Genomic DNA, 14,326 nt, shown 5'->3' on the forward strand with positions numbered 1-14,326 from the left:
GGACATGGGTGTGTCTCCTTCCCCCAACCCTTGTCTCTCAGTTATGCAGGCAAATATTACTTTAGAAATATAAAACTACCCATTCAAGAAAAAAGACTTGGGCTTCAGATATTTGCTTTTCTGACTTTCTTTCCTTTATTCTTCACATTTTTTATATCTATTTCCCTGTTGGTAGAGATTAAAGAAAATACTTTAAAATTAATATGCCTCAGAGTCAATCTCCATAGCTCATTCTAAATCAGTGAAGGAATGAAGGCCACTGGGAATGTGGTTGTAGATGTCAGCTTATTAGAGGGTGCTCAAGCTTGATGCAAACATGTTGCTTGTGAAGGGTTGGCATTTTACTCATAGTCACTAAAGGCACCTGTTTCCCACATTGCTTTTTTTCCCATTGTTATTAGCATAATTAAATGTTGGTGTTTTTTTTTTTTAAATCTCTTAGCACTTAATTTTTCCCCCCTACTAGGTGAAGCAGCACAGTCTTTGGACCTAAAGGAAATTAAAGACAGTTAGCCTAAAGAATGAAGCTATTTTCTGTTAGTGGGTATTCATTCTCTGTTTAGCTGGTAGAGGGTGTATTTAAAGACTCAAAATAAGCCTGGTGTTGTACCTGTAGTCCCAGCTACTCAGAAGGCTGGGGTGGGAGGCCAAGAGTTCAAGGCTGTTGACTGAATAGCTACTGCACTCTGGCCTGAGCAAAATAGCAAGATCCCATCTCTCTCTAAAAAGAGATTCAAATGGTTCTTCGTTTGAGTAGATTTGAGGTGGCTTTCAAGTTAGAAAGAAAATGATCTTTAAAGATCAAAAAGGAAATGAAACTATCTGGACACAATTGTTCCCAAACAAGAAAGAAACTTATGACTAAAGGAATATGGTATAGCTTTCCCTTGTGGTCATGGAAGAAAGCAAGCCACAGAAAAGTCCAGGTGAAGGTCAGATACGGCTCATGACTTTCAATCTAAGTGTCATGATTCTTTGGTATCCACTCCCACAGAACACCCCAAGCTTCGTGGCTCTCCTTTTCCAGGATGAGAACACATCTGAAAGAGACTTGCTGCTTTTCAACTCCAAGATGTTTTCATAGTTAGATTTTTGGAACATTTGCATAGATTTTGTTCAGTTCTGCCTCTGACTCGGGAAATTAGAGACCTCACTCAATGTGTGCCTCCCTCCCCTCTGAGCAAGTAGTGCCTTTACCATTGGTGGATGCTTGGATATTCCTCTTGCTGCCACCAGGAACAAACATTTGTCCTTGTACCTGGTACCTCCTGCCCAGTCTTATGAAGCACCAAAGGGGAAAGAAGAAGTCACAGATCCAGGCAAGAGTGGCGTCCCCTGCCTGGGCATTCATCCTCCACCTCTCTTCCCCACAGATGGTTGGCTGTGACTATGAGATCGATTCCAGTGCCACCGAGGATCGCTGCGGTGTGTGCCTGGGAGATGGCTCTTCCTGCCAGACTGTGAGAAAGATGTTTAAGCAGAAGGAAGGATCTGGTAATAAACAAATAAATAATCGAAGTGGCAGGGGACCAAAGGTGGGGGGCAAGATAAATGGTTGATTGGTTCCTAGTTTTTGTTTTTATTTCTTTAAACAGTCTGTGATCTTCAAAGTATTCAAAATGGAATATAGCCTTTACCACAAAGGAGGAAGGGTTCTTCGGTAGTTGTAGGAAAGGGGTTGATTGCTGACAAAATACAGGATGCATCACAGTGAGATAGAGATCTGAAATGGCCCTGTGGCTGTGCACAGGAACAGGTGTAAGAGTGTGATCTCTGGGAGAGGATCCCCTTTGGGAACAAGCATCACAAGAGGATCCAGCATTAAAGCCAATGGCATTGGAACAGACCAAGAACTAGGGGAGAGAAGAGATCAGAAGCTGGCTGAGAAGGCTGCAGACACAAGGACAGATTCTGTAGTGAGGACAGAAGCCAGCAATGGGTTTACAGGCAAAAGAATTGGGGTGCACCTTCAATTCAAAGTCAAAAGAGAAGCAAGGCAGGGTTGCATCAAATCTCGTTTATTCCCAATTGCTCCCTGGGAGGGGGTCCCACCCACTGGTCCCTTATGACTTTCCAGACAGCTCCTCCACCTAGCATCCCCTTCTTACCCACGCTTTACTATTCTTTTCCCATAGTCACCTTTTGCAGAGTTTCTTCTCCGTGCAGCTTTGGGCTATGGATAGTCCTCAGGGCATGAAGAGTTCACCTTCAAGGGTGGACCCCAAGGAAGAGTCAGTTCCCAAGGAAGGCAGCTAAGAAAGGGTGAACCATTATATGGGAGCCATGGCAGATCTTGCACCTCTGAGTTTCCCCGACCTGAGGGGTGAAGGAATTGAGATAATATACACCACTTTCCACCAGTTATGGGTTGAGGTTACTCTAGGGAGATCAGACTGTTAATTCTCTGGATTCCATAGAGATGCTGGGAGTAGGGAATCCATCATGCACTATTGCAGTAGGGCCTGAGGGGAGAGGGGCAGTGTCTGCTACACAGGTTGATGCCCAGGACAGGAAGTGATAGCCACTTTGAGAGATGGTAAAGCCCTGTTTTCCTGGATCCTGGAAAAATAATATCTCTCTTCTAAACATGCTTCCTACCCAGGATGAAGTTACTGAGTAGGATCCTGAGAGGATCAAGTATGTCCTTCAGTTAATTACATGACCTATTGTTCCCTAGTAATCATAACAGCAAACAGTCTAAATTTAATTTCCATCCCTATTTTTCATCTTTGACTATTGGATTACTAAGCTTAAGTTGTGAGATGTAATGCTTGTCCTGCCCATGAGAATTACCACTGGAAGACTGTATTTCATGTCTTTGATTGATAGCTTTATTATGGATGAAAAATACTCTCTGAATTACTTATTTGGAATGTGAATGATAACCGGTATGTCTTAGGCTTATGATTAAGCACCCTATGATAGCCAATGTTTTTACAAGCTTTACAAAGGTGTTTTGTAAATATTTTTCATTATTTATAGTGGCTTTACTTACTTATAAAAAGTTACACTTAAAATCGTATTTCTGCATTTAACCTGTTTTTTCGTTTTTGTTTCTGTTTTTGTTTTTTTGAGACGGAGTCTCGCCCTGTCGCCAGGGTGGAGTGCAGTGCTGCAATCTCAGCTCACTGCAACCTCTGCTGCTGGGTTCAAGCAATTCTTCTGCCTCAGCCTCCCGAGTAGCTGGGACTACAGGTGCATGCCAGCACACCCAGATAATTTTTGTATTTTTAGTAGAGACGGAGTTTCACCATATTGGCCAGGATGGTCTTGATCTCTTGACCTCGTGATCCACCCACCTCAGCTTCCCAAAGTGCTGGGATTACAGGCATGAGCCACTGGGACCAGCTAACCTGTTTTATTTAATTTTCTTTATGAGTTCCTATCTTGGCCTCTGAGGTGCTGTTCTTCTAATATTATGATAACTCAATTGAAAACCAGAGTTGTTGTCCCCAGGTCTCTTCCACTTAACCTTGTAATCCCTTAGGAAATCCAACTCTAATTCTGGGTTCTTTCCTCTGCCCTGGTCTCTTGGGAATGAGAAAGAGGGATTATAAATGTCTTCTGCTCCCCTCTTACCCCTACCCCTTCCTGCCTCCAAGATCTCAATACCTCTAGCCACATACCCATCTCCCTGTGCCTTTGTGTTTTCCGTTCTCTTTCTCCCATGTCCCCTTCCTACAATTCCTTTCCACCAGCTTCTAACAAGAGGGTTATGGTTGCTCGCAGTGTGTTACAAGATTCCAATTATCTCACAACCCTCTTTTGAGATAACTGAGACTAAGAGTCTTAATCTAAGGCAAGGCATTTTAACTTCTCAAAACATCTACCAGGTACTGTTATTTTTATATATTTCTTCCTCACTCTGTGGTTTGTGAGCCTGTCAAACACTGGTTTGTATCTGAACCAGACACCTATGTGTCACTGCTCTCAAGCCTGGGATCAGACATGGACCAGCATTTCCCAGGAGCCTCCACACATCAATCATGAGATATTGGCCTGCAGTGAGCATTGTCTCAAATGGACAGCATAAATCTTTAAAAAGACAAGCTGACCACTGTAGATAAGTTGCCCAGGGTTAATGGTATAACCTCTTTATGAGCACATTTTTATTAGAAATGTCAAAGACTGGAGACCAAATATGCCAGTGAGTAAAGTCCGTTTTTGTGGACCACAAAAACAGTTGGATAAGATGTGTGTTAGCATCAATAATGTATGATGTCTCTTATCAGAATCTCAGAAATGAGGGCCTGTCTTTTGCCGCATCCTCAAACATCCTGAATATTCTTTTTTTTTTTTTTTTTTTGAGATGGAGTCTTGCTGTGTCACCCAGGCTGGAGTGCAGTGGTATGATCTAGGCTCACTGCAATCTCTGCCTCCTGGGTTCAAGCAATTCTCCTGCCTCAGCCTCCCTGGTAGCTGGGATTACAGGTGCGTGTCACCACGCCTGGCTAATTTTTGTATTTTTTAGTAGAAATGGAGTTTCACTATATTGGCCAGGCTGGTCTCAAACTCCTGACCTCATGATCCACCCATCTCGGCCTCTCAAAATGCCGGGATTACAGGCATCCTGAGTATTCTTTCAGCTCAATGTGCTCAAGACTGGGATAGTAATGGAATAGTTTCTCCAGGTGGTCTCCTTGGACCCAGAGACTTCTTGTTTGAGGTCAAAATTATGTTCCTCCTCTTCCCCTTATACTGGTGCAAGCAGCTAATGCTGCCACTGGCGAAGATGCAAGAAAATTGATTTGCTAAGCAAATATATTCATCATTCTTAATACAGTTGACCCTTGAATAACACGGGGTCGAACCAAATGAGTCCACTTAGTATGAGGATGTTTTTCAATAAATACATTGAAAAATGTTTTGGAGATTTTTGTGACAATTTGAGAAAACTCACAGATGAACTGTGTAGCCTAGACACATCAGAAAAATTAAGAAAAAGGTATGCCATGAATGCATAAAATATATGTAGATATTAGTCTTTTTTATCATTTACTACCATAAAATATACACAAATCTATTATAAAAAGTTAAAAATCTATTAAAACTTATGAACACAAACACTTACAGACCACACATGGCACCATTTGCAGTTGAGAGAAATGTAAACAAACCAAAGATGCAGTATTAAATCATAACTGCATAAAAGTGACTGTAGTAATACTGTACTACCAGAATAATTTCATAGCCACCTCCTCTTGCTATTGTGGTGAGCTCAAGTGTTGCAAATATCTGTTTAAAATGCTGTGTGATGCTAATCATTTCCATGTGAGGATATTTGTCCAGTAAATTGTGTATCACAGTAAAAAGTGATCTCCTGCAATTCTTGAATATTTTTCATTGTGTTTAGCACAATACCATAAACCTTGAATAACACCATGGGATTCATACAAAGTGCCACTAGTGATGCTGGAAATGCTCCCAAGAAGCAGAGAAAAGTCATGACATTACAGGAAAAAGTTGAATTGCTTGATATGTACCATAAGGTCTGCAGCTATAGCTGTCTGCTACTTCAAGATAAATGAATCTAGTGTAGAAAAGGAAATTTGTAAAGCCATCACTACAGCTATGCCAGCAGGTACAAAAACCTTGCACTTTTTGTGAAACTTTTTATCTTTCATGTAGCTTTCACATCGGTGCAGGACTGCTATAGGAAAGGCATACCATACCTATAGACTCTGATATGATTCAACGTAAAGCAAAGTCATTGGCCGGATGCAGTGACTCACGACTGTAATCCCAACACTTTGGGAGGCCAAGGAGGGCAGATCACGAGGTCAAGAGATCGAGACCATCCTGGCCAACGTGGTGAAACCCTGTCTCTACTAAAAGTACAAAAATTAGCTGCGTGTGGTGGCGCGCGCTGGTAGTCCCAGCTACTCAGGAGGCTGAGGCAGGAGAATCGCTTGAACCCAGGAGGCGGAGGTTGCAGTGAGCCCAGATCGCACCACTGCACTCCAGCCTGGTGACAGAGCGAGACTCCATCTCAAAAAAATTAATAAATAAATAAATATATACATACATACATACATGCATACATATATAGCAAAGTTATTATATGACAACTTAAAGCAAAAGGAAGGAGAGGGACCAAAAGCTGGATAATTTAATACCTGTAAAGTGTGATTTGATAATTTTTGAAAGAGGTTTGGTTTTAAAAGTGTCAAGATAACAGGAGAAGCAGCTTCTGCAAGAGACATCAGATGAGTCTCCAGCTGCCATTAAGAAAATCCTTGAAGAGAAAAAAATCTGCCTAAACAGATTTTTAATGTGGATGAAAGTGCCCTATTGTGGGGCAAAAATGCTAAAAAGGACATTTACTAGTAAAGAAGATAAACGAATACCAGATTTAAGGCAGGAAGGAATAGGCTACCTCTATTGTTTTATGCAAATGCAGTCTGGTTTATGATCTGTAAAGGAGCTAACCTAACAGCCTTGAAGGGAAAAGATAAACACAAGCTGCCAGTCTTTTGGTTGTACAAGGAGAAGGCCTGGACAATGAGAATGCTTCTTCTGAATTGGATGCATTGATGCTTTGTCCATAAAGTCAGGAAGTACCTTGCCAGTAAGGAACTGCCTTTTGAAGTTCTTTTGATATTGAACAATGCCCCTGGCTACCCATGAACTCAGCACCAAAGGCATCAAAGTGACCTACTTGCCCAGAAACACAATGTCTCTAATTCAGCCTCTAGACCAGAGGGTCATAAGGATCTTTTATGCTCATTACACCCAATACTCTTTGGAAAGGAGTGTCAACATTATGGAAGAGAACGCTGATAGAAATGTCATGAAAGTCTGGAAGGATTACAACGTTGAAGATGCCATTGTCCTAGAAAATGCCATGAAAGCCATCAAGCCCAAGAGTAAATTTCTGCTGGAGAAAACTGTGTCCCAATGTTGTGGATGGCTTCACAGGACTTGTAACAGAGACAATCAAGGAAATCATGAAAGAGATTGTGAATATGTGAGAAAGGCGGGGGTGAAGGGTTTCAAGATATGGATTTTGGAGAAATTCAAGAGTTGCTAGACACCACACCAGGGGAATTAACAGAAGACAAATTGATGAAGAGAGTGCTTCCGAACCAGGACCAGACGACTGTCCCAGAAAGAAGATGGAGAAGAAACAGTGCCAGAAAACAAATAGACATTGGACAGTCTAACAGAAGGGTTCTGATTACTCAAGACTGCTTTTGATTTCTTATATGACATGGACTCTTCTGTGATACAGACACTGAAACTAAAGCATATGGTGGAAGAAGGATTGGTACCGTATAGAACACTTTTAGAGAAATGAAAAAGCAAAATGTCAGACAGAAATTGCAATGAATTTCTGCAAAGTTTCACTGAATGTGTCTGCCTCTCTTCCTCCATCTCCACTTCCTCCACCTCTTCTACCTGAGAGAAAAATCAACCCCTTCTCTTCGTTTTCCTCCTCAGCCTACTCAACATGAAGACAACAAGGATGAAGGTCTTTATGATGATCCACTTCTGCTTAATGAATAGTAAATACATTTCATCATGAATTTCTTAAAATTTTATTTTCTCTAGCTTACTTTATCATAAGAATTCAATATATAATGCATATAACACAAAAAATATGTATTAGTGGACTGTTGATGTTATTGGTAGAGCTTCTGGTCAAGTTGTTAAGTTTGGAGATAGTCAAAAATTATACACAAATATTTTTACTTGCGTAGGGGCTCAGTGCCCTAACCCCTGTGTTGTTTAAGGGCCACTTGTACTTTGGAGCTATTCTTACTGGTCCTTCTTTTATCTACAAGCTATTCAGAAGCAGTAAGTTAAATATGCCTCTTTCAATCTACCCATAATAAATATTTCTAGTTTTGGATTTTCTCTCTTAAGTGGAAGAATAAAAAGCAAACACTGTTGTTTATTGTTTTTTTTCTATTTAGGTTTTTATTTTTTAAAAGCAAGGAGCAAGGTGGTAGACACAGTATTTCATACCAGTTCATTTACCTGCATGAGCTCTGATATGAAAAGGCATGCAACATCCTAAGTATGAAAATGACTGCAGATAGCAACACTCGGAGGGCATTTATTTTTTAAAACCATTAGCCTCGATTACATGTGATCAATATCTTCCCTGAGGTGGTCATACATTAGTGGTTTTAATCAGCTGTTCTAGGCAAGTGTTTGAGAGCCAAATGGAACTTAATTAAATACTACGCAAACCACATTTTTGTTCCTCTGGATGAGAGCTGCCAATTTGAAAAATGAGGCAGAGGTTGTGATCTGTATCCAGTTTCAGAGCAAATTATTCTTGCTGGACAGGACACAGTTTGACCCCTAGGACCCCATACTTCTTTAGCGCCAGAGGAAGATGAAGAAATTGAGGCACTTTCAGGTGACAAAGAGGAAGGGCTTGCTGATCAGACCAAATAACCTAGTGCATATCCAGTGGAAAAATAACCAAGATCATCAGTGTCTTAAAACTGTATTTTATATTTTTTTAAAAAAAGTTGAAAGAACAAAGAATAGTTAACTTGCAAAAGAGAAAAATCACTCACTATTAGAGCTGAGAGGGACCGCAGACGTCATCATTCAATCCCCTTCTGTGCAATGAGATTCAAAGAAGTTAGATGAATCAATGAAACTCATAGAGCTGATTTGCAGAAACGCAGAGACTAGAATGCAAGTCTTTCAACTCCCATTGCCCCAGAATTCCTTTCACAATGCCAACCTCCAAGTCCATGTTCTTTCCATTTTATTAGGGAATGGTTCTCAAGAATCATAAAGAAAGTGAAGGCATAAAATGTTTAGCATAGAGCTTGGCAAACACTGGCAACCACTAAGTGTTAATTTTTTCACCAGTATGCCTCTTACCATAATGACCATTAAACAGGAATAATAAGACTGTGGCTGGAGTTGATTGTTATCTTTAAGTAAATGTCAACCTATGATGCTTTTTCAGAAGGCTGAATTAGAACACAAGAGAATAAATTATAAGTTCCTATTTCAGTGATATATAAAAGAAAAAATGAGAAAGAAAACTTTCTAATGAATAGAATCGTCCAACAGTATAAAAGGCTGTACTCAGAGTTGAGTTCCTCATCATAGGCTGTATTCAAGATAGCCAGGTGGCAAACAATCTGAGATTCCCTCCAGGATTTTCTTAATGAATGGAAGCTAGGATTACATTACTTCTAAGAGTCTGTCTTTAACCTGCTGGCAAGGGGGGTGAGGAAAAGTATGTATCCAATGCAATGTTCAGGAAGTCTAATGTAATAGTAGCAACAAAGGGGGAAGCAGAGATACTAGCAGGAAGCTAGCAAGGAGCTTTAGGGTTTTGAACTATCAACATAAAATTACAGAAAAATAAATGCTAGATCAACCACAAAAGCTTCAGAGTCCAATCTGCTCTTATTTCACCCCTCCTTACAAAACTGGGCACATATTGAGTCACAAAACTCCTGAGAATTCTGTTCCTGTCCAAGTTCTCGAAAATCCCCCATAAGTAGTGCTTCTGCCAATTCCAGTGGCCACCCAGCAAGGTCACTAAATGATGGGGAGGCTGGAAAGAGGATTAACAATGGGTCAGAAACAGATTGCATTCAGCTGAGAAGCTGGCGTGCCTCTTTCATGATTGTGTCTTCTCTCTTTAGGTTATGTTGACATTGGGCTCATTCCAAAAGGAGCAAGGGACATAAGAGTGATGGAAATTGAGGGAGCTGGAAACTTCCTGGCCATCAGGAGTGAAGATCCTGAAAAATATTACCTGAATGGAGGGTTTATTATCCAGTGGAACGGGAACTATAAGCTGGCAGGGACTGTCTTTCAGTATGACAGGAAAGGAGACCTGGAAAAGCTGATGGCCACAGGTCCCACCAATGAGTCTGTGTGGATCCAGGTAATGCAGAAAGGAGGGAAACTGCTGACATGTGTGCTAGTTAGAATACTTCTCCTTTTTCCCCAAGGTACTTGCTAGGGGACATTAAGTCAGAATCTTTAAAACCTCTTTTAGCAAGGAGCAGGGAGGGGAATGAGATATTAGTTTGTGCTGTTAATCCTTTATTGCCTAGATATTGCTGAAACCCCCATAACAAAATGCAAGGTGCTTTAAAACCACCCACTGGGATGTTTGAGTTCAGCTTCTGGGCTGATTTAATTGAGGGTGATTGTTCCTGAAGTCTATTGTCATTGTGGCACGGGTTTCCAAGTAGCTTTCCAACAGTGGGGATAAACTGACATGTTACTCTGTGTTGTCCTCAAGCAAAGCATTTGGCTTTGTGAAATTCTTGCTGGAAGGAGGAGTTAGAATACAATATGTGCTCTTCAAAGGTACAAGAAATTTATCTTTCATATTGGGCACAGAACTGTAGAAAAGGAGTGGAATGAATATACCAATAGCAGCAAGGCAGATTGAGGATGACAGATGGCCAAGGAGTTAGATCCAGCCACAGTCTAAAGTTAGAGAGACATCCTTTTCGAGCCAGAGATCAGAGCACTCACAGAAGCTGAAGGTCAAGCGTGGCAGCTGTGATCCATGAGTGTCAGGAGACTTTGCTTCTGACACAGGCAAGGATTAACACATGGGAATCCCCAGTCCCAGGGAGCAACCAATCCAATGCCTCTATGTTTAAGATGAATCAATTTTAAACATGTGATAAGTAGATTGCCTGCATGAGAGGGAAGTAAGGGGAAGATCCCAAGAGCAGCATACCTAAGCTAAAGTCCATGACCATTGTTAGCTCAGAACTACTATTTGTTAAAGATACTGAGTAGCCTGAGAGGTAGGGAAAGCCATCGTAAGACAACAATAACAAACATAATACAAGTTAACATTCGCTGAGCCACTGTTCTAACCACTTTCCATGTGTTTACTCATTTAACCCTCACAACAATCCTACAAATAGGCACTATTTATTATCCCCACTTTGTATATGGGCAAACTGTGGCATTTACCTATATTCACAAAGCTGGTAAGTGCGTAAGAACACAAAGTAACCTATCAGCCTATTGTTGGAAAGAACACTCCTTGCCATTTCCACAGAGTACTCCCCATATGATTTGATCTCCTCATTTATGTGAACTGAAATTCCCATGTGAATCCAGCCAAGAAATAATTAGATGGAAAATATATAGCTATAGAGGTAGATGTAGATCTATAGATATGAACTTAGACACAGACATAGGTATAGACATAGGCACAGACATAGGTATAGATCTATTTAATGGCTTTATTCCAATGCATGCTCCCATTACTAATTTTAGATGACTGACATTTTGTGGTGTTTTTACATGACTGGCTTATGGCATAAAGTCATGACAGTTTGACATGACCCCTCTCTTGCCTTTTAGCTTCTATTCCAGGTGACTAACCCTGGCATCAAGTATGAGTACACAATCCAGAAAGATGGCCTTGACAATGATGTTGAGCAGCAGATGTACTTCTGGCAGTATGGCCACTGGACAGAGTGCAGTGTGACCTGCGGGACAGGTGAGAAACAGCCGCTCTCACTATGAAGCCATGCCAGCCTCAGAGCAGGTCGTAGAGGCGATTACACCAGTGATTTGCTTTGTGCTCTCTGCCCATGGATCTGCAGGGCTCCACTGAGATGGCCAGGGGCCTCTGTGGACAGTGAACATGGGCATGGTTTGAAGAGAGGCAGTTTTTCTTTTATCAGCTCTATATACTGGCCTTTTATTGAGCTGGTTAAAAAGTTGATAAAAGTTTTCAGTAAAACCTTTGTTTGAATGTTTCGTTACGTGTCAAACAAAAAGCATTAACAACCAATGCTCTGGTTGAGAACCTGAAGACCACAAAAGCGGAACAACTCCTCAAATGTGTACCATAAATCATGGCTAAATTCAAACCACAATCAGCTCTTCTGATTCCTAACCCAGTGCTCTTTCTCCATCTCCTGTTTATTCATTTTTATACATATAGCAGAGGAGTAGCTTACTCTCACAAAATCAAGCACTGGAGAGATTCACTTGCTGCCATGTACTAGTCAGGATGGGATAAGTTCTGCCACAAGAACAAAAAAATTGAAATCTTAGTAATTCAACACAATGAAGGTTGATTTTTAACCCACTGTATGCCTGAAGCAGGTTAGAAGACTCTGCTTCATTTCCTACATAAGACATACAAAACACATGGCTTCCAGCTTGCCCCGTAAGGAAAGAAAGATGGGAGAGGCACCCTGGCTCTGTTGACAGCCTTGGCCTGGAAGTGCTGCAAGTCACTTCCACTCACATCTCGTTGGTTGGCGTTAGTCACATGGGCACCATCTAACTGCAAAGGGAGGCTGGCAATTATGGAGGGGTACGTGGACATTTGAGGAGCATGGAATCTCTGCTGCAGTGCTGGATGAACTTTCCCAAGCCCTATGAAGGCAGGAGTCAGGGCCTGCTGAATACTTGGGGCTATATCACTCATTTAGGGGGCTTTAGTAATATTGCCATATGCAAAAGCCTCTACCTCTCTTTCTCCTTTGGGTCACGTCCAAGTCTGTTCTGAAACTTCTTGCCTCTAGGCTGTAACTGCAACCTGCAAAACTAGGACAGCTGCAGAGTGATGTGCCAGAATTGGTGATGTAGCAAAAGGGAAGAAAACTGAAGCAAGTGAATGGAGCAGAAGACCATGGCCTACTCTCCCACAGGCTTCCCTCTCACTTAACAGGTCTCTGCAGCACCTGCACTGGCTTTCCCACCCCTGAGAGTTGTGCACCATCAACCTTATAAACAATTTTTGTATTATCAACTTCTTTCTTTCCCCATTTCAGCACAGAAAGCCAAAGTTAGCTTTTAGAATTCATAAGAATAAAATTAAATTATGTGATATTTAACAATGCTAACTAACCCTCTGGAAATCTATCAAGGTCAAAGGTGCAGTCTGTGGCAGCAGCCATGAGCGGTGTTGATAGGAGAGTCAGTCCTGCCATTCCTACCACTGCCTCTAGCATTTCCAAACATACTGCCCACCACTGCTCAGGGTCAGGGACTGGGCTTGGAGTTAGGTGAAGGCAATTTAAGCAGAAAATAAGTGGGTGAAAAAAATTTCCCTTGAGGAGCAACAGGAGGAAAATGAAGTCATTGTGACTATAGATATAAATACTTTGTCGATTTGTCATCCCCTTTGTTCTCATCTTTCTATGAAGTACAAGTTTAAGCTCTAAGTCATTTGTCTCAGGGCACCATGGAATGAAACAGCCAGTGCTGATGGCAGGGACTCCTGAAAGAAACAAGAACATCCTCCACTCACTTCTGTTTCAAGATAGAATGGACCCTTTGCATCACACACACAATATTTCAGAACATCAGGAATCAAGAGATAAGTGGCTGATGTGTGCAGTGATCATAAAAAGACATCTGAAGTCAGCTAGGAAATTGGACATTCTCACCAGATGTAAATCAGACATTTGGTTTTGTTACAGCCTAAGCCTTCAGCAGCACTTCCACCTACCTAGGTAAATGTCACTCTGATTACTAAGCCTTAATGGGAAAGATCACAATGCTCACATGCTCACCTGAACTTCAGCCACACTGTTTGTTTGAGTGAGGGCGAATCTTACTCTGGCAAAGGAGAAAGACAGCAGCATATCCACTGTAATACTCTCAAACATAGAGAATGAAATGCTATTATTCACACAGGACACACATTGCTAAATGTTAACATTGGAAGGTTGCCTGAAACACTGAATCATTCAGTGATGGATTTTTATTTTATTTATGCTAAAACTTTCTACACTGTAAAAGTAAGTTAAACACATTACTGAAACATGAAAAATTGTCACCACTCTAACACATGCACTTTTGCTACTTTGCTTTTCTTTCCTTTCAGTGCATTTTTTTCTAATCATAGATATATATAGGTGTGTGTATATGGATGCATTTATGTACATTACACACATATATTTTCACTTATCACAATACGGATACTTTTTCATGTGTTAGACAATCTTCATAGCTATCAATTTTAAGGATGCATTTAATTTGCTGAAAAGATAAAGCAAAATTTCCTTAACCAATTCCTTATTGCTGTTCTTCTGATGAGCATTTAGGGACCTGTGTAAAAAAATGGTCTCCTGAGTTTTAATTTCTGTGTGAAATTTCTAGGTTCAAAGAATATAAATATTCTGATAATTGACTTATACCAAATTACCAGATAATATTAACTTATTGCCAAATTGATTTCCATAGTAAATGGGTTACAAATAGGTGGCAGCAATCATTTTATTTTTTTAATTATTGTGTTATTTTAGTTTTACTGAGAAACATTTCAAACATACTAGCAAAATAGAGAATGTAATAACAAATTCCTTTGTAGTAACCGCTCAGCTTTATTGCTCTTACCATTTTG

General features: G+C 40.8%; 1 protein-coding gene across 1 annotated transcript in view; it reads left to right on the forward strand.

Moving 5' to 3' along the window:
- Positions 1-14,326, forward strand: part of ADAMTS12 (ADAM metallopeptidase with thrombospondin type 1 motif 12) — a 384,174-nt gene that overhangs the window by 281,605 nt on the left and 88,243 nt on the right. Inside the window, exons 14-16 of the mRNA XM_003818504.6 lie at positions 1,374-1,494; positions 9,627-9,871; positions 11,323-11,461. Coding sequence (XP_003818552.3) covers positions 1,374-1,494; positions 9,627-9,871; positions 11,323-11,461 — 505 coding nt within the window. The remainder of the gene's footprint in view (positions 1-1,373; positions 1,495-9,626; positions 9,872-11,322; positions 11,462-14,326) is intronic.

The sequence above is a fragment of the Pan paniscus genome, chromosome 4 (genome assembly GCF_029289425.2).
Source record: "Pan paniscus chromosome 4, NHGRI_mPanPan1-v2.0_pri, whole genome shotgun sequence".
Lineage (NCBI taxonomy): Eukaryota > Metazoa > Chordata > Mammalia > Primates > Hominidae > Pan > Pan paniscus.